We start from the raw sequence: 21,378 nt of genomic DNA on the forward strand, positions 1-21,378 counted from the left end.
TCGTTACCCTGTAAGCAGTTTATGGACAAAGTATGACAGCATGAAGCATGGAAATGCTAATACAGGTACCATTGACTTGCATTGGATTTCTGCCACAAATGCTAAAAAGGCAGCATTTGAAACAACGCCCAGGTAAACAAAACCAAAGTATAGCATACCTTGTCCATAGACTGCTTACAGGGTAAGGGAAACAAATGTAATTTTGTAATTTGGGTGAACTATCCCTTTAATAACTTGGCGTTTAGCTATAGTTCATAGTGATGATAGATCCCTTTACATTGTGTCAGAGGCCTTGACGATAGGTTATATATTATCTGGGTATGCACCGTGTAACAGCTTGAATCCATGGGTATTAAATAAAAACAAGGTGTTGAGTCATAAGGATTACGTTTTTACGTTTACTTGCCAAAGTGGATTAAACTGTCAAGAAGGCATTGAGTTCATTTAAATTAAGTTAACTCTTTAAGAACATTAATGCTGTTGTTGCTTTAAGTAATCCTATAAGCCCTGTCAGTAATGTCATCGTTTCTCCTTCTTCTGATGGATACTCAACTGACAATTTTACTACTGTTGTTGCTTTAAGTAATCCTATCAGCCCTATCAGTAATGTCATTGTGTCTCATTCTTCTGAATGCTACTCAACTGACCCCAAATCTAGAGCCATTTTGTTCCCAATTGTTATCAGTGTCTGACCGTCTATGTAAATAGAACATATTAAGAACAAATTCTTATTTACAGGGACGACCTACCGGGAAACAGTGGGTTAACTGCCTTGTTCAGGGGTAGAATGACAGATTTTACCTTGTCAGCTCGGGGATTCAATCCAGCAACCTTTTGGTTACTGACCCAACACTCTAACCACTAGGCTAGGCTACCTGCCGCCCCTATATACAATCAGAAGAAAAATGTTCAACACAAGTATTTTATAAAACTCAGATTTATTCAGGATGTTTTGTTGATAACACATGATCAATTACATTCAATAAATCTGGGTGTACCAGTCATCCCTTATTGATCAGAATGAAAAGAAAAACAGAACCGAACCGAACACTGTTTGCAAACCTCAGTGGAGAACCCATTGTCCCTAGGAAAGGGAGAATTAAGAGTTAATGCTAGATTGTTTACCCCAGAGAAAGGGGGTGCCACTTTAGTATAGCTGCTTAAGTTGACCTGGCATTCACCACAATGCACAGCAATATGGGGGCAATGGAGCACAGGGGGTAGGGGCATGTTGTACTGTCAGTTTTCTCAACATTTAGTGAACAACATGGCACCTGCCTGCCGGCTCATTTGGAAACTGCCACTATGTTGTGTGCGATGAGGAGCTAGTGTTGCCTTATGAAGATGCACTGTCACAGCACCGCCAACCAATGTTGTGTGACCATGACAGGCACCATCCAGCAAGTTAAAAACAGCCAGGCTGACTGAAGAGGGAGTAGACTTAATTCTCTGCTTCCGGTTCTTACTATCACTGCCTCTATCTTTAAGGGCTATGTTCTGAATCTGTGAGGGACAGGATGCTCAAGAGTTAGCAGGAATAAAACACTGGAAACATTGGGATAAAAAAGATCTGTCAGCATTCAGTGCATCCTCTGATATCATCCACTATTTCCTACCAGCCAGTAGCTATGGGGCATATGCAGCTAAGGAGGGGGTCAGATATAACAGCCCATCCTGGGTTATAAGTGTAGATCAGTGGACGCTCTGTGCCTGCATGTGACAGGAGGAGTTTGTAGCTTGTTTGGGTTGTGGAGGGAGAGGAGAGGGGGAGGTGGGGACAGACATACAGACTCCTGTGTTTAGAAGCGTCTGGATGTGGAGGTCATGGAGGAGTGGGACATGGACACGCCGCCACCACCACCGCTCATGCCAAAGCCACCGCCGCCACCGCCGCCACTCATGCCAAAGCCACTGCCGCCACCACCGCCGCTCATGCCAAAGCCACCACCGCTTTTCATGGACATGCCACTGCCGCCGCCATATCCAAAGCCACCTCCGCCGCCTCCGCCCATGCCGAATCCTCCACCTCCACCTGGGAGAGAAAGATGGAAGGGGCAAAGTCAATACTTGGACTGATGATGGTGATAATCAGACCTACAAGTATTATTTTATTTTTCTTGTCCAACTGAATTTAAACGCATATGTATTAAGTTCTTACCGCCACCACCACCGCTGCTGCCGGAGGTTATGTGGATGGTTGCAGTTCCACCTCCAGAGGTAATTCTTTGTAAAGATTCATAGATTAGTTGACATAATCTCTAAGCATCTACTATAGTGAAAGAGCTGACCGCATCTAGAAGATTTTCCATTTCTTGTGCCTTTACATTTCCTAGCCATGCATTTGTCTCGTTTTGTTTCACCATGTCTTTATTTGATCCTGTGCTTACCTGTCCTCCTCTCCTTCCAGCAGTTTCCTGTAGGTGGCGATCTCAATGTCCAGGGCCAGCTTGACGTTCATCAGCTCCTGGTATTCACGCACTTGCCGGGCCATGTCCTGCTTGGCTCTCTGTAAGGCATCCTCCAGGTCTCTGATGCGGAGCTTGGCGTCCTTCACTGCCATCTCCCCGCGCTCCTCAGCCTCGGCGATCTGGCCTTCAAGGGTAGAACGCTACCAGGTAAAGAAAAGACAAGATCAGAAGTAAGACTGATGTTTTCACTTAATTGAATGTTAGTGTTGTGCCAGACCTGATGCTATTTTGAATTGACCGTCATTTGCCAGCATACTGTACATACCTGTCCCTTGACGTTTTCAATCTCGTTTTGGAGACGGCTGATCATGCGGTTCAGCTCGGCAATCTCTGACTTGGTGTTGCGCAGATCGTTCCCATGTTGTCCTGCCGTGGACTGCATCTCCTCAAACTGAAGGATGAGAGGATTGGCACAGTCATTAGTCAGTCTAAAGCCTATGTATTATATTTTACTGCACCTCTCATTTATAGGAAATCCATACAAATATACTTAAGTCTCCTCATACCTTCTGCTTGTACCATGACTCGGCCTCGGCTCTGCTGCGGTTGGCAATGTCCTCATACTGGGCGCGCACTTCAGCCACAATGGAGTCCATGTCCAGGTTACGGCTGTTGTCCATCTCCACCACCACTGAGGTGTCCTTAATCTGGCCCTGCAGCTCACTCAGCTCCTGGAGAAAGATGAGAGAGAAGGACGTCAGGAAAGCCATAATGTCGATTATTTTTTATTTATATCACAGCTCTTCGAAAACGAAGCTTACTGTGGATTGACATGGCCCTCACCGCTTCATAGATGGCCCTGAGGAAGTTGATCTCATCCTGAAGGGCGTCGACCTTGGCCTCTAGCTCAACCTTGTTCATGTAGGCACCATCAACATCCTTCTTGAGGAGGACAAACTCGTTCTCCACTGCGGCACGCTTGTTGATTTCATCTTCATATCTGGAAAAACAGATTACCAATGGTTACATGGGACAGCGTGTAGGACAGTTAGAACATCCATACAATTTCTTGTGTAAAACTTACTTGTTCTTGAAGTCCTCCACCAGACCCTGCATGTTTGTCAGCTCTCCTTCCAGCTTGACCTTCTCTCCTCCCAGGCCGTCGAGCTGTCTGCGCAGGTTGGCAATGTAGGCCTCGAACATGGCATCAATGTTGGAGCGGGTGGTTGTCTGGTCCTGCAGGAGGCTCCACTTAGTCTCCAGCATCTTGTTCTGCTGTTCCAGGAAGCGTACCTGTGTGTAGAGAGAGAAATAGAATAGTTACAACCAGGTGTCATATTTACTGCTAGAAACAGGTTGGCACACATCTTCCATTACGTTGAGAATTTAAATTGGGTTATGTCATATTATATAATATCCAGTTGTATCATGTGATGTTGCCTTGGCATCATCTCCCTGGCAAGGTTTACTTATGTATTTATGTAGTGGTTCAAGATTAGACTGAGGTAATGAAGACGGTCTGCTTGAAGTTTTTATTGGGACTTTCTCAGACAGAGCTGGCATTCTCCCACACCTCTGTAAAAAAAGGAGGGACTTGCACACACAGCCCTCCATAGCCTATTGTACTGAGCTGAGTCATTCCCTAAGGGCTGGGGCAGACATGGAGAGATCTATCCACTTTATATCTCGCTCCCAGAAGATTCCTTCCATGTGAGGTACCTGGGCGGGAGGGAGATTAGGGGGGCTAAGGCCTGCCACGCCTTAGCCCCCCTAATTCTAAGTAATAGCAAGTCCCAGCAGATATGGCTGGGTTTCCCTGCATTAGCCTGAGGTGGAATCGCCTCTTAGTGAATGAATTGACCTGCTGCCGTGCACTGTAATTATAAGGCATTCTGCAGAATTTGAAAATGACCTGCCTGAAGGCATTTAATGATTTGTGACTGTAACAGCAGCAAAATTAAGGGTTAATTGATGTATTTTACATTGCACAAGGTAAATACAATTGTTTTGCAGAAGAAGGCAAATGAGGTAATTGAATTGAATCTGTCCGCTCATCCAAAATAAAAGCAGGTCTGGTTAGAACCTATGAAAAGCTGACTGTGCAGTTTCACTAACAGGGTGTGTTTCTAACTCTCCCTTGAGAAAATGTCTGATTTTCACTATTGTCTATAGTGCTGTAGTCGGAAAGATGAAAGTGTTTAGGAAGAACCTTTAATTTAACACAGCTCCTTGCTGTTTCAGACATATGGATAAAGTATATTATTTGCCATATTAGCTTCAACTTTGTGCAGGTGTGTGTCTGTGTCTCTGCAGGTTGTGAGGGAGAGATGGGAGAGAGGATAAACTCTCAGGTGCACCATCAGAGACATAGCATTCTATTGAAAGCCAGTGTGTTCCTTCCTGCTGCCATGGGAATGGGGCTATAACCTGATCCCTTCCCTCATTGGGCTATGGTTTCCAAACTCACCCCCCACTCCTATACTCACAGAGCCTGGGCAATTACGGTCAAAGAAAACTACTCAGCTGTCAGTTCCGATGCAACAGGCTGCACATTAGGACGTTGACCACCTGTGATAAGGTGATATGCCCCTGTTTATACATTCAGGTGGAGGATGCAGTCACTATATCATTCTGTGTATTTGTTTTCAGAGCCAGTTCTAACTGGATTCCAAATGGTCCGGTTTTACGGGGGCTGCATTATCAGTGGCTGTGAAATATTTCATGAGCCCTACAGTAGCACACAAGATACACAGCCTTGCAACTATTCAAGTGTGCTATTTGCAGCCAGTACCATAAAACAACATCCCAGCCATAAACTGCTATTGCAAAGTGTCCTTTTGCAGATACTTTGCAGTATCCCTTTGCAGTATCTCCTTTGCAGGATATCTGCTCCCTGTTTATGCTGGCATATGGTAGATGAGGAGCAATGCAATATATTTTAATTTACTTGGACAGGCCCATAGTCATGGCATACTTGATACGTTTAACATCCTCTTAGATTGAATGGCTTTAAGAGGATAAAGGTGTACTGACCTTGTCGATGAAGGAGGCAAAGCGGTTGTTGAGGCCCTTGATCTGATCTTTTTCATTGGTGCGGACGGTCTGGATGTTGGGGTCGATCTCCAGGTTGAGGGGGGCAAGCAGGCTTGAGTTGACTGTGACAGCTGTGATGGGGGCGAAGCCACCTCCGCCGCCGCCACCACCCATGCCGAAGCCTGCACCTCCACCGAAGCCTCCACCACCGCCACCCAGGCCAAAGCCTCCACCGCCGCCACCCATGCCAAAGCCTCCACCGCCGCCGCCCATGCCTCCACCGCTGCTCATATAGCTGAAGCTGGAGCCTCCTCCACTTCCACCACCGCCCATGCCGAAGCCGCCCCCACCACCGCCTCCGGAGCGTCTAACGGATGAGCTGCTCATACGGCTGGAGCCCATAGGGGCTGCTGAAGAGGAGAAGCTTGAGAAGCTCTTCCTCACAGTGCCGCCACCACCGCCACCGGAGCTGAAGCCTCCGCCAGAGCTGAAGCCTCCACTCATGCTGCCACTGCTCCTGTAACTCATGGTTGCAGCTTTTCTGATCCTCTGAGGGGAGTAAAAGAAAAGGAGAGAGAGAGAGACAGAGAGGATTGGTGAAGCAGGTACGCTTACTAAGAGGAAAGTCAAGCCCCTCTGAGTGACTCCTCTCTGGTGGCAGCTGGCTTATATCTACCTATCTGCTACAGGGCTCCTCCCCAGCATCGGCCTGCCTCCTAGCTGTCGCATCTGGAGGCTGAAGGGTTGGAGCGATCGAGCTCGTCAGACAGGTATCTGTGCCAGACCCCGTAAACTGATCAGGCTCCGGCACACCCAGGTGCAAACACAGAGGAATGGCAGAAGGACCCCAGGGGAGAGGCGGGGAAAGCAAGACTGACAAACCCATTCAGTTAGTGCCGGGGAGAGAGCGGACAAGGTTGCTCAGAGTCATTACTTTCTCATGTGTACTGAAGACTAAATGTTCATCGCATAGTTTAATCTGGATTTTTAGCACAGGAGGTTGGTAGCACAGACTAATATCTGCATTGCACAGGAGGTTGGTAGCACCTTAATTGGGCAGAACAGGCAGAATGGTTGGGACGGAATTGGTGGAATGGTAACAAATACACTACCATTCAAAAGTTTGGGGTCACTTAGAAATGTCCTTGTTTTTGAAAGAAAAGCATTTTTTTGGTCCATTAAAATAACATCAAATTGATCAGAAATGCAGTGTAGACATTGTTAATGTTGTAAATGACTATTGCAGCTGGAAATTGATGATTTTTAATGGAATATCTATGTAGGCGTACAGAGGCCCATTATCAGCAACCATCACTCCTGTGTTCCAATTGCACATTGTGTTAGCTAATCCAAGTTCATCATTTTAAAAGGCTAATTGATCATTAGAAAACCCTTTTGAAATTATGTTAGCACAGCTGAAAACGGTTGTTCTAATTAAAGAAGCAATAAAACTGGCCTTCTATAGACTAGTTGAGTATCTGGAGCATCAACATTTGTGTGTTCGATTACAGGCTCAAAATGGCCAGAAACAAAGACCTTTCTTCTGAAACTCGCCAGTCTATTCTTGTTCTGAGAAATGAAGGCTATTCTATGTGAGAAATTGCCAAGAAACTGAAGATCTCGTACAACGCTGTGTACTACTCCCTTCACAGAACAGGGCAAACAAACTCTAACCAGAATAGAAAGAGGAGTGGGAGGCCCCGGTGCACAACTGAGCAAGAGGATAAGTACTTTAGAGTGTCTAGTTTGAGAAACAGATGCCTCACAAGTCCTCAACTGGCAGCTTCATTAAATAGTACCTGCAAAAAACCAGTCTCAATGTCAACAGTGAAGAGGCGACTCCGGGATGCTGGCCTTCTAGGCAGAGTTGCAAAGAAAAATACATATCTCAGACTGGCCAATAAAAATAAAAGATTAAGATGGGCAAAAGAACACAGACACTGGACAGAGGAATTCTGCCTAGAAGGCCAGCATCACGGAGTCGCCTCTTCACTGTTGACGTTGAGACTGGTGTTTGCGGGTACTATTTTATGAAGCTGCAAGTTGAGGACTTGTGAGGCGTCTGTTGTACACAGCGCTGTACGAGATATTCAGTTTCTTGGCAATTTCTCACATGGAATAGCCTTCATTTCTCAGAACAAGACTGACGAGTTTCAAAAGAAAGGTCTTTGTTTCTGCCATTTTGAGCCTGTAATTGAACACACAAATGCTTATGCTCCAGATACATAACTAGTCTAAAGAAGGCCAGTTTTATTGCTTCTTTAATCAGAACAACAGTTTTCAGCTGTGCTAACATAAAGGGTTTTCTAATGATCAGTTAGCCTTTTAAAATAATAAACTTGGATTAGCTAACACAACGTGCCATTAGAACACAGGAGTGATGGTTGCTGATAATGGGCCTCTGTATGCTTATGTAGATATTCCATAGAAAATAAACAGTTTCCAGCTACAATAGTCATTTATATTTTAGTCATTTAGCAAACACTCTTATCCAGAGCGAATTACAGTAGTGAATGCATACATTTCATATATTTTTTTCTCCGTACTGGTCCCCCGTGGGAATCGAACCCACAACCCTGGTGTTGCAAACACCATGCTCTACCAACTGAGCCACACAACATTAACAATGCCGACACTGTATTTCTGATCAATTTTATGTTATTTTAATGGACAAAAATGTTGCTTTTCTTTCAAAAACAAAGACATTTCTAAGTGACCCCAAACTTTTCAATGGTAGTGACATTCAAACACATGGCTCCGTTCCGAAATTGTTATGAGCCATCCTCCCCTCAGCAGCCTCCACTGCTGCATGGACGGTATAGTATAGCATAGCATACTGGTTGCTGGAAATGTTGAGTGAGTAACATTTGCTGAAGACTGTTCCACGCCTAATCTCTCATCAGAAGAGGCTATCATCTTTCTCATCTCAACAGAGACTAGAACGGTCTGGAAAAACAAACACATCTCTGTTCTCTGCTCAATGTTTCACTCATGGACATACAGACTGGACTGAGTCATCCTGGAGACTGGACTGGCCATCATTTTGCCTGAGAATAGTTAGATATTTTGTTGACATTTATTGGTGTTGGTTAGGGTCTAAGACACTTTTATTACATATATACAGAGTGATACATCCACAATTAGCATGTGGGTTGCATTTCTGCAGCACTATCCTTAGGGTTCTTCCTACCTCATAGTGGTGTGACAGAGATACGTTGACACTACATTCTGATCAACACGTTCTGTAGGTGGCGTTGCAGCACAGGGGGTAATGCTGCCTCTGTCTCAACCTCTCTCCTGTATGTTTTCTGTCTTGTGGTTGCGGAGAGTTGATCTAGGGCTACTCTTGGTCTTGGTTGAGGGAATGAAAAAGAGCTAAACTGTGGAATGGCAGTGGAGATAAGCAGGGGATGCAGAAAAGCCATAGAAGAAGGCTAACATTATTCTAGCCATAGAATAATAGTTATACATCTATGATTGATTGTAGGCCTTGTGTTGCTATAGTTACCCTGTCAAGTCAAAACATGGTGAGCTCAGTGCTGTAGGTACACATACTGTAAGTGATCTCATCCACAGAGAGAACCAGCACAGGGAAATAAAGCATAGAGAAAGATATTTACTCTGGGTTGAGTTGTTGGTGCTTTGAAGGTACGCTGCTTTTGGCACAGTTTACTTCAAATTTGACAGTGTTATAATAACAGAAATATCGAGGCTATGATTCATTTTTGTCCCAACAAGTAGCATCATGTATGAGTCTGGTTTGTTAATTGGCTCATCTTCTCCTGGTGAAAGGCATAGGAGAGAAGCTGAGGTGAGGAAAGGTGGTAGTAAGCCATAATCCTTTCAGTCATAATCTATGGCATTGGCTGTGTTATGTGTGTTGGCCTGTTACTGTATGGGCTGCCAGGGGGAAGCATACCACTTACCGCTTTGGTGCTAAAAGATGCCAACATCCTGAAATGTGAATTTGCGATCTGTAACGGCCGTCAGAAGAGAGAGTAGACCAAGGTGCAGCGGAGTTAGTGTTCATCTTCAAGAATTTATGTAACACCCTGGCCTAACCAAAAATAAAGAATAAAAACCCCTCTCTATGGCCAGGGCGTTACAGTACCCTCCCCCAAAGGTGCGGACTCCGGCCGCAAAACCTGACTCCGAAGGGGAGGGTCCGGGTGGGCCTTCTTACGGCGGCGGCTCAGGTGCGGGACATGGCCTCCGCTCCACCCTCGGCGTCGCCCACTTAGGTGGCGCCCCTGGCCGCGCCGGAGGACTGGTGGGCGAACCTGACTGCGCCCGGCTGGCGGGCGATTCTTGCTGCGCCCGGCTGGCGGGCAACCCTGGCTGCGCCCGGCTGGCGGGCGTCCCTGGCTGCGCCCGGCTGGCGGGCGACCCTGGCGGCTCCGGGCTGGCGGATGGCCCCGGCGGCTCCGGGCTGGCGGGCGGCCCTGGCGGCTCCGGGCTGGCGGGCGGCTCTGGCGGCTCTGGCGGCTCTGGCCCAGGATTCACCAGGCTGGGGAGACATGAAGGAGGCCTGGCCCTGGGCGCAGGCACAGGACTCACCAGGCTGGGGAGACATGAAGGAGGCCTGGCCCTGGGCGCAGGCACAGGACTCACCAGGCTGGCGGGCGGCTCTGGCGGTTCCGGACAGGCGGGCGGCTCTGGCGGCTCCGGACTGGCGGGCGGCTCTGGCGGCTCCGGACTGGCGGGCGGCTCTGGCGGCTCCGGACTGGCGGGCGGCTCTGGCAGCTCCGGACTGGCGGGCGGTTCTGGCGGCTCCGGACTGGCGGCTCTGGCAGCTCCGGACTGGCGGCTCTGGCAGCTCCGGACTGGCGAGACCCACTGGAGGCCTGGTCCTAGGAGGAGGCACAGGACGGACCAGGATGGGGAGACCCACTGGAGGCCTGGTCCTAGGAGGAGGCACAGGACGGACCAGGATGGGGAGACCCACTGGAGGCCTGGTCCTAGGAGGAGGCACAGGACGGACCAGGATGGGGAGACCCACTGGAGGCCTGGACCGAGGAGGAGGCACAGGATAAACCGGGCTGTGGGGGAGCACTGATACTTAGGCTATTTACCCACACTCCAGGCTGAATGGCCACTTTGGCCCGGCACGGGCGGAGCGCAGCCATTGGGCGAACTGGACCCTCCCAGCGCCCCGGAGACACAGTGCGCAGAGCCGGTGCAGGATAACCTGGACCGAAAAGGCGCACTGGAGACCAGACGCGCTGAGCCGGCACTCGCATGGCACTTGCAGGGGGCTGGCCTATAGCGCACCGAGCTATGCACGCGCACTGGAGACACCGTGCGCTTCACAGCATAACACGGTGCCTTACCAGTACCACGCTGCCTGCCGTAAGCACGGGGAGTTAGCCCAGAATTCCTTACTGGTTCCGCCACACTCCCCGTGTGCCCCCCCAAAATGCCTCTCGTGCCTGTTGCGCTCCCTCGCTTCGTACCAGCGCCTCTCAGCTATCGCCGCCTCGATCTCCCACTGCGGGCGGCGATATTCCCCAGCCTGAGCCCACGGTCCACCTCCGTCGAGAAATTCCTCCCATCTCCAGGAATCCTGAACGCACCTTTCCATCTCCTCAAAAGTCCATGAGTCCATATTTCTCCTCTCCTGGTGCTTCTCCTTCCTCCGCTTTTTGGTGGGGGATTCTGTAACGGCCGTCGGAAGAGAGAGTAGACCAAGGTGCAGCGTTAGTGTTCATCTTCAAGAATGTATTAAACAACGTGAACACTATACAAAAACAAGAAAACCGACAGCCAAACAGTACTGTCAGGTGCAAACACGAAACAGAAACAATCCCCCACAAAACCCAAAGGAAAAACAGGCTCCTTATGTGTGACTCTCAATCAGCAACAACGAACGACAGCTGTGCCTGATTGGGATCCACACACGGCCCAAAACAAAGAAATACAAAACCATAGAAAAATTAACATAGAACACCCACCCAATGTAACACCCTGGCCTAACCAAAAATGAAGAACAAAAACCCTCTCTATGGCCAGGGTGTTACACGATCACACTGTATCCAACATTCAGTGGTTTATTATTTTACTGTAAATGGTCCTATACCTTAAAGGCTATTTCAAGTTTATTATTCAAAACTGAACTATTTCATTGACAGTTTAGAAGAAAAGACAGCGGTAGTAAAAATGAGAACAAAGTACCTGTTCACACTTATTCAAATAAGCACCAAATACTTGTTCAGACTTGGCACAGGAGGATCATCCCTCTCTCCGTAGTACACCTAAAATGTCTGCAGGGTGCAGGTGAATTTCACCCAAATGGGAGGTACACACTCAACACGCCGTCACACACACACACACAAATAGGGCTTCTAAGAACATTTTATTCCCAAACATGGTAATGTCAGAAAAAGGAAAGCTGATATCGGAGACATTGTCAATGCAATATCAATTTAAAGGTCTGCATGGTCTTTACAGTATGGTTGTAAGCAAATGTACCTTATGCAAATGCAGTACTGTATATGAATGCTCATACACAAGAGCTAATATTCAATATGATCTGCTGGTTCAGTAATCTAAACCTAGAGAGCAAGAACAGGCTGGGTAATATTGTGAAACTAGGTAGCAGGATCATTGGTATGAATTTACTCACCTGTATCAGACACAAGTCATACGTAAGGTGCAATCCATTTTGAGGGACTCCTAGCATCCCCTGTTGGTTCCCTCAGAGTGCAGATACAGGCACCCTAGGTTTAAACTCTAGTTCAGGGATCACCAATTAAATTCACCCATGGGCCAATTCTTTCTTGAGCGGATGGTCAGGGGGGCAGGAACATAATTGCAAATAATTTGTGTTTCTGCAAATTGACTGCAAAAAGACCAAACAAATATAACATTTGACTAAAACATAATAATTTAAAAACCTTGCTTACATTTGTTGTGTATGATCACATGCACTGAGTGTACAAAACATTAGGAGCACCTGCTCTTTCCATGACATTCTGTAGACTGACCAGGTAAATCCAGGTGAAAGCTATGATCCCTTATTGATGTCACTTGTTAACTCCACTTCAGGGGAGGAGACAGATTAAAGAAGGATTTTTAAGCCTTGAGACAATTGAGACATTGATTGTGTGTGTGCACCATTCAGAGAATAAATGGGCAAGTCTAAAGATTTAAGTGCCTTTGAACGGGGTATGGTAGTAGGTGCTAGGCGCACCGGTTTGAGTGTGTATTAAGAATGGTCCACCACCCAAAGTACATCCAGCCAACGAGACACAACTGTGGGAAGCATTGGAGTCAACATGGGCCATTCCATAATGTGGAATGCTTTCAACACCTTGAAGAGTCCATGCCCCGAAGAATTGAAGCTGTTCTGACGGCAAAAGGGGGTGCAACTGAATATTAGAAATTCCTAATCCTAATGTTTTGTACACTTAATGAATATCTCTCTATTATGCATGAGAATACCTTGGAATAGATTTCCAAAATGGAAATCTCTTGGAATTGATTTGCTGGTGTTTTTACAGTCTTTTATGTCCAACAACAAAACCTGTATTAAATTTGAAGGCACAGTAATTTATTGGGTAAACATTGGTGATTTACCCAATAAATTACTGGGAGTTTATTTATAGTGTGTGACTCTTTATTTTTTAGAGCTTATAGTTTATTTGCCGTTAGTCAGCACCTCTATATAAAATCATTTTCTCTGGATGTTTTTTATTCGATTACATTTGGTTCAGAAAACTTGGGGGGCCAGTTGGAGAATCCTGCTCTACTTCATCCCAGCTGCTATCAGCTTTCTCAGTAAGCTGTAGGCTGTTAAGGTACAGACTGACTCTCTATTCATGTCTAATTTAGATGTCTACTTTCTGTGTACGTCTCATTGTACATATTGTTTTGTTTTTGTGTCTATTGTTTTAACTATGTTCTGCAAAATGAATTACCCCATGGGGATAATAAAGACAATACGACTCTTGTGTGACTATACTGTTGACTTGAGTTGCATTGCTGAGAAGATGCAACGTTGTACAGCTACTAGATGATCTTATCTGATCTTCTCAGCTATGACATGTGACATTTCAGCTTGCCTGTTGGTACAGGCTGCATGCCTTATGCTCTTGTGAGTGTTTCAGTGACAGCCCAGCTCAAATCCAGTTTATCTCCACTTGGCAGCAGATTTGATGAGAAAAGCTAGAGTGATTATGTGAGTAAAATGATCCTCTGCCAGAAGAAGTACTATTGATGTTAAGGGACTGCTTTGTTATACTTTCAATTAATCATTGCATGTCACATCTCTGGTAGTGTTTGGGAGTTCTACATTTAACTCAGCTGAACATTCTAAAGTGTAGGCCTACTGTACATACACGGTGTGTTATACGTAACACTGCTGGTATAGCTTATAAAAACACTTCAATAAAATGATCCTCTGTAGCTGTTGTAAGAGCATGGAGGTTGTAACGCCAGGATAGTCAGTTCGATTCCTGGGACCTCCCATATGTAAAAAATGTATGCATGCATTACTAAGTCACTTTGGATTAAAGTGTCTGCTAAATGGCAGATATTATTCTACATTTTATATTCAAAATACATCAAGGGTATACTTGAAATACCCTGCATTAGGTCTATCTATACCTGCACTTTCCTGAACAAGAGTAACCATGGACAACTACTGTACATTGTCTTCGGATTCAGAACCACAATTACAACTCTAGCTTAGCATTCTGGTCAGATTGACTTCATTTCACTTGTAACTGTGGTTGGGTGTTAGGAATGTTCTCTTTCCAGTCATTACAGTGACTTATTGCTGAGGTAAAAGTGGCTTTTCAATTTCACCACAGAGATGAAAAACAAGTATGTTATTTGTGTAGATAAATCATGCACGCAATCCAACAAATGTGAACCCGCTCCCCAAAGTGATGAGAACACATCTTTAAAGGTTGGTTTTAATGATCATACTATGGCATGTGCTTTCGCCCTGGGAGTTAAGTCCTTCAAGAACATTCTTCTCAGCTCAAACTTCAGGGGTGTGAGAATGACAATGACGCTGAGAATGCAAAGAGTTTTAAAAGTAATAGTAGTGAATGTAAGAATGGTGAAATTCCTGCTTTAGCTAAAGAAAATTAAAGTAGGTGCAGCCCTTGTTAAATGTGATGAGTGAGACATAGAGTATGACAGAAAAGAGAAGTAGCGGAGCAGTACGGGAAAGAATACCTGCTTCATGCAGCTAATGTCTCATTGATGACGCTGCATTGTTTCTAACTTTTTCCTTATTGCACCAACAGTGCATTTCTTTATGGTGTGTCCCTTTCGAGAAATTTGTCTTGCATCTCATCTCAAACTCAACAGCACAGCATCACCACGTATAGTGCATAAATACATACATTTCCCTACATACAGTAATGTAAATCACAAGCAAAATTGTAACAACAAAAACAACACATTATATAGTTCATATGGTAAGCAACATTTCATACAGGTCAGATTCATGGCAGGGGGCGAATATGATTTCTGCGTTTTGGCAGTTTTGTGTACATGGGATCTGTATTGACGACCTGATGGTGTAGGTAGTTGGTTTTTGTTTGAGATGAATAGTTGAGTGTACCAGGCTTGGAAACAGAACGTGAGAACACTCTGAACGTAAATGTTAAGACAGGCACTCCAGGTCCAATGTAACCGTTGAAGACCGCACCCTCCTGAGCAGTTACTTAACTAAAGAAAATATAATTCGGTATTCATAACGTAACATGTAAAGAGATGAATGGGGCAAGATTGACTCATTTTTCATAAAGAGAGAGGGTGACAGACCTCTTCTTAAGGGAGTATGGTTAAACAACAAAGAATTCTCTTTGACAATACAATACTATTTTTATAGGTAGAATGTGAGACTGTCAGCCTGAGGGTGGCCTTGCAGTTATGGCCGCCGCCCATGGCACATATGTGTATCTCCTGCCTGCGTGTGTACAAATCCCGGCACCTACTGGCCCTACTTTAAGGGGTGGAGGGGGTATGAAAGAATGTAAGACTGTCACTGAGATAACTGCTGATAATTTATGTCCTCCCTGAGGTGGATGAATACATCATTGTCTTAATAAGAAGCTAAATCACAGAAGCTCTGATGTTTCCAAGCCATTATATAACTTGTACTAGGTCAGGGATATTCAAACCAGAGCCTCAAGGTGTGTAGTAGTGCTGGTTCTTTTCTTCCTCCGGTAGTTCATTGATTTATTTATGTCTTTGATAGGCCAGAGAGTCCGCTGACCTGGGGGTATCCCAAGCTTTGTCTGTTGTTAGTTTACCACAACAAACTGCATAAAGAAAGCAAATGCTGACAGACCACCTTCACTGTAAAATAAAAGTTAATTCAATGTACAATTGTAAGGCAACCAGCTGAAATAGGATTGTGAATATGCTCAACAAAATAGCATTAGATTGAGTGACCATACAATTCAACTTGAGAATTAATTCAACCTTGTTTGCATATTTCTCAGTGTAAAATTATATTTTTATGAAAATACATTACATATAGTAATATCCTCCATGTAGCCTAACTCTTACACACTCACATGGACACATGTACACACACACACATTTAAACAAAACAAATATTATAATTTTTTCATGATTACAGATCAATTCATTTATACATTTATAATTAGTAGGTTTTAACAAACCTTTTTTATTTTTGTACTTACAGTATGTATTGTATACGCATCTATATTTTTTTGTGGTGTAATTTCATATATGCCTTGTGCTTCCAATCACACCTGCAAACTGTTTTTTGTTTTTATCTTTATTGCTGTCTATCACTTGTTTTCTTTGGTGTAAATGAATAAATACATATATACAGTACCAGTCAAACGTTTGGACACACCCTACTCATTCAAGGGTTTTTCATTTTTGTACTATTTTCTACATTGTAGAATAATAGTGAAGACATCAAAACTATGAAATAACACATATGGAATCATGTAGTAACCAAAAAACTGTTCTAAATATATTTTAGATATTAGATGTTCTAAGTAGCCACCCTTTGCCTTGATGACAGCTTTGCACACTCTTGGTATTCTCTCATCCAGCTTCATGAGGAATGCTTTTCCAACAGTCTTGAAGGAGTTCCAAAATATGCTGAGCACTTGTTGGCTGCTTTTCCTTCACTCTGCAGTCCAACTCATCCCAAACCATCTCAATTGGGTTAAGGTCGAGTGATTGTGGAGGCCAGGTCATCTGATGCAGCCCTCCATCACTCTCATTCTTGGTCAAATAGCCCTTACAAAGCCTGGAGGTGTGTTGGATCATTGTCCTGTTGAAAAACAAATGATAGTCCCACTAAGCACAAACCAGATGGGATGGAGTATAGCTGCAGAATGCTGTGGTAGTCATGCTGGTTAAGTGTGCCTTGAATTCTAAACAAATTACAGAGAGTGTCACCAGCAAAGCACCCCCACACCATAACGCCTCCTCCTCCATGCTTCACAGTGGGAACCACACATGCAGAGATCATCTGTCCACTTACTCTGCATCTCACAAAGACACGAAGGTTGGAACCCAAAAATTCTAATTTGGACTCATCAGACCAAAGGACAGATTTCCACCGGTCTAAAGTCCAATGCTTGTGTTTCTTGGCCCAAGCAAAGGTTATTCTTATTGTTGGTGTCCTTTAGTAGTGGTTTCTTTGCAGAAATTTCATCATGAAGGCTTGATTCACGCAGTCTCCTCTGAACAGTTGATGTTGAGATGTGTCTGTTACTTGAACTCTGTGAAGCATTTATTTGGGCTGCAATTTCTGAGGCTGGTAACTCTCATGAACTTATCTTCTGCAGCAGAGGTAACTCTGGGACTTCCTTTCCTGTGGCGATCCTCATGAGAGCCAGTTTCATCATAGCGCTTGATGGTTTTTGCGACTGCACTTGAAGAAACTTTAAAAGTTCTTGAAATGTTCCGCATTGACTGACCTTCATGTCTTAAAGTAATGACGGACTGTCATTTTTCTTTGCTTATTTGAGCTGTTCTTGCCATAATATGGATTTGGTCTTTTCCCAAATAGGGCTTTCTTCTTTATAGAAAAAAATTAAGAAAAACCATTGAATGAGTAGGTGTGTCCACATTTTTGACTGGTACTGTTGTGTAATTCCTATTGGAATCCAGCCAGAGTGAGGATATCCAACAATTGGAACTTTTAATCACCCACAACCTGCATTGAAAATGACTGCCAGTCTAGGGAATATTGATTCTTCTTCTATGATATTATGGTGGTCCGCAAACATTCATTAGAGGTGCATGCCACCACCTACTGTGGGCTGTATCCACCTACCCGGACTATTTGCATTGTGCCCCCCCCCCCCCCCCCAACCCTTCTTTTACGCTGCTGCTACTCTCTGTTTATCATATATGCATAGTCACTAACTATACATTCATGTACATACTACCTCATTTGGCCTGACCATCCAGTGCCCCCGCACATTGGCTAACCGGGCTATCTGCATTGTGTCCCGCCACCCGCCACCCACCACCCGCCAACCCCTCCTTCATGCTACTGCTACTCTGTTTATCATATATGCATAGTCACTTTAACCATATCTACATGTACATACTACCTCAATCAGCCTGACTAACCGGTGCCTGTATATAGCCTCGCTACTGTCATAGCCTCGCTACTGTCATAGCCTCGCTACTGTATATAGTCTCACTACTGTTATTTTCACTGTCTTTGTGCTGTTGTTTTTATTTCCTTACTTACCACTTAATACCATTTTTTGCACTGTTGGTTAGAGCCTGTAAGTAAGCATTTCACTGTAAGGTGTACAACCTGTTGTGTTCGGCACACGTGACAAATAAACTTGTGACAAATGAATTTGATATAGAGGTCCTGGATGGCAGGGAGCTCGGCCCCAGTAATGTTGGGGCAGTATGCAAATTGGAGTGGGTCTGGGATGATGGAGTTGATGTTTGCCATAACCAGCTTACGTAAGCACTTCATGATTACAGATGTGAGTGCTACAGGGCGGTAGTCATTGTGGCATGAAGCCTTAGAGTTCTTGGGAACAGGAACGATGGTGTCAGCTTCATGTGGGGATTACACAATGGAACAAGGAGAGGTTGAAAATTACAGTGAATATGCTTGCCAGCTGATATGTGTATTTTCTGAGAACGCTCACTGGAATACCGTCCAGCCCCGCTGCCTTGTAAGTGTAGACCTGATTAAAGACCTTACTCATACCGGCCTCGGACAGCAAGATCACCCAGTCCTCTGGGTCAGTGGAAGCACTCATGCGTGGCTCGGTGTTGTTGTTGTCAAAGTATTGAGTTCATCTGGTAGGGAGGCATCCTTGGGCAGATCACGGCTGGGTCTTCCTTTGAAATCCTTAATGGACTGAGCCACTGGCACATGCGGCGGGAGGCAGAGCCTGTGCGATATGATTCCCCCTTATTCCTATATTGTTCTTTTGCTCGTTTGATGATTCTGCAGAGGTCATAGGGGGACTTCTGGTACTTGTGTTAATTCACTTTGAGTTACTTTCATTGATTCAATAGTCCCCAACCTCTTCTCCACCCAACCTGACACCACATATGGATCAGCCAGAATGCAAGGATGCTGTTTCTCAAAAAATCTCACTCCCAGTTGGCCAGAATCATCTTTGTCATCATCGGGCGCCATTGTCCTCGCTAATGATGTGCAGTTCGCAAATGATACGTTCTTTTATAACAACTCTTTTAACTGACTCAAGAGTCATGATTCGTTTTTCTGAGTGACTCGTTCATTTTAGTCTCTCATCGACCTCATAGTGCTGGCCACAATGAGTCCTACAGCAGAATTAATACACGCTCATCCTGCTCAGCAGCTCCAGAGACATGCTCCGATCATCAACTGTCTGTCATATGCGCACAGGGAAATACTGATGATCGTGAGCATAGAGAAGAAAAATACATTTAGAACTGATAATTGATCGCATGGTGCGCAAATTACATTGTGCTTATCATCCTCATGAGTGTCAAGCAATGCATTCCGCCAAGAGTAATTCACAATTTAGTCCGGTTGTGGCCACAACTAGGTCTCATTTCAAATGTATCAAGAAATAATCTTACCTGTATGCCTAGCAATCAAGAAATGTACATTGTTTAAAGCACACTTTCACAAGTCTCACTCACAAATGACAGCTCCAATAAGCCTCCTTTGGTGAATGACATGTGAACAAAAGGCTTGTAGAGTCGTGACTCTTTCAAGTTTTCAGTTCATTGTTCACCGGTCCTGCATGCTCTGGGCACTACTGACTCAAATTAACGAAATTAGTAGAAAGATTTGTTGTTTTGACTGAACGAGTCAAAAAGATCTGAATCAGTAAAAAAGCGCTACCCTTTCCATCACTAGTCAGTCCGCCCATGAGGCCAAAGAGGACGCTTTTGGTCACTGACAGCAGGAAAGGGATTATCTCAAAGACCTCAAGATGCAAACCAACTTCTGGAAAAATGACAATACTGTGTAGTTAACTGAACTAAAATGGTTATTTATATGTATCATTGCTACATTTTTACATGTTTTATTGGTTTCAAGGAGCTGGCATAGCCTACCTAATGACCGAAAAACAACAACCGTGTTTACACTTCAATTTATTGAACTGATGAGTAACCCTTTGAACTTTGTGCAACGATCAGTAGTCTCCATATCTGATTATGGCAATGTCTGTGTACGTTGTATATTCCATAGTATACTTTCCAGTTTTCTGTTTCTTGTTCCGTCTTTTACTGCCTCTCCCTTATTTTTTTTAATACAGAACAATCCTCAGTCACTCTCACTTTCTGCTCCACACCCCTTCGCTGACAGGCTCCCCTGGGGTCATACTCTGTGCTGCAAGTACCTGCAGAAGCCTGCACTTATGTGCCAAAAACATGAAGGCCTGTCGGCTATAGAGCCACAACTCAAGTCCTTACACCTACTATTTGTGACAGGTATTCAGCTAGTCTTGGAGGCCAAATATAAGTAATTTTTTGTATAAAAATCTATTGAATAGTAGGACTAATTTGGCTGACCTGGTGACTTACTGAATTTGTGCCTTCACACACAGAACAGATGTATGAAAATGGGTCAGTGAAGAACATGACAATGAATCATGAACCATGACAGCTCATTAGGTTTAAATGTATATGATGACGAATTCCACAAATATTCTCAACCTGCTGCAGATCCTCTGTACAGTCCAGCATTGCCAGGCTCATGGAAAAGTTGTTGGTACATGCCCAAGAGACAGTGTCATACCATTGGTTGGCTGTAGTATAGTAGAGATGCCGGCACCTACATAAATAGGTGTGGACTAGATGAGTGCTCCCGATCACACCACTGTCACATGACTGACAATTAAGCCATGAGCCAGATGATCTAGTTGGCTGCAGCTTGGCATCACTGTGTGGTCTGGATGGGAGACTGCTTGGCCAATGGTGCTGCTTTCCCAGGTCTCATTGGCTGGATGACAATGTGTGTTACTCCATCAATCTGTCTGTACTGGACCAATCATAACTAGTGCCATTGTTTTGACAGAGCTTATGTATATATATAAATATATATGGACTGAAGTCTCTTGAGAGGAAACAATTCCTAAACATCCTATGGGGAGTTTGTGGAGTCAATATTGGACAAAATCGATGAGGATAAATACCATGATTACTGTAACACAAGATTAGGATGGTATTTGGTATTTAATTAAGATCCCCATTAGCTGTGAACTGTGAAAATATCCATGGTGGCATGTCTGGTGGGGTAAGTGCGTGTCAGAGCTGTGTGTAAGTTGACTATGGAAACAATTTGGAATTTCAACACATTAATGTTTCTTATAAAAAGAAGAAGTGATGCAGTCAGTCTCTCCTCAACTCTTAGCCAAGAGAGACTGGCATGCATAGTATTTATATCAGCCCTCTAATTACAATGAAGAGCATGACGTGACACTCTGTTCTGGGCCAGCTGCAGCTTAACTAG

At 44.6% G+C, this 21,378-nt stretch overlaps 1 protein-coding gene across 1 annotated transcript; it reads right to left on the minus strand.

Moving 5' to 3' along the window:
- Positions 1-921: 921 nt before the first annotated feature.
- On the minus strand, positions 922-6,091 carry LOC106566974 (keratin, type II cytoskeletal cochleal). Its single transcript, XM_014135683.3, has 8 exons — positions 5,442-6,091; positions 3,493-3,701; positions 3,252-3,408; positions 2,975-3,139; positions 2,734-2,859; positions 2,388-2,608; positions 2,159-2,223; positions 922-2,032 (listed from the first exon to the last, which is right to left on the minus strand). The coding sequence occupies exons 1-8, from the start codon at positions 5,967-5,969 to the stop codon at positions 1,800-1,802; spliced, it is 1,704 nt and encodes a 567-aa protein (XP_013991158.1). The 5' UTR covers positions 5,970-6,091; the 3' UTR covers positions 922-1,799.
- Between the last annotated feature and the right edge of the window lie 15,287 nt (positions 6,092-21,378).

The sequence above is a fragment of the Salmo salar genome, chromosome 13, assembly GCF_965601325.2.
Source record: "Salmo salar chromosome 13, fSalSal1, whole genome shotgun sequence".
Taxonomy (NCBI): Eukaryota; Metazoa; Chordata; class Actinopteri; order Salmoniformes; family Salmonidae; genus Salmo; species Salmo salar.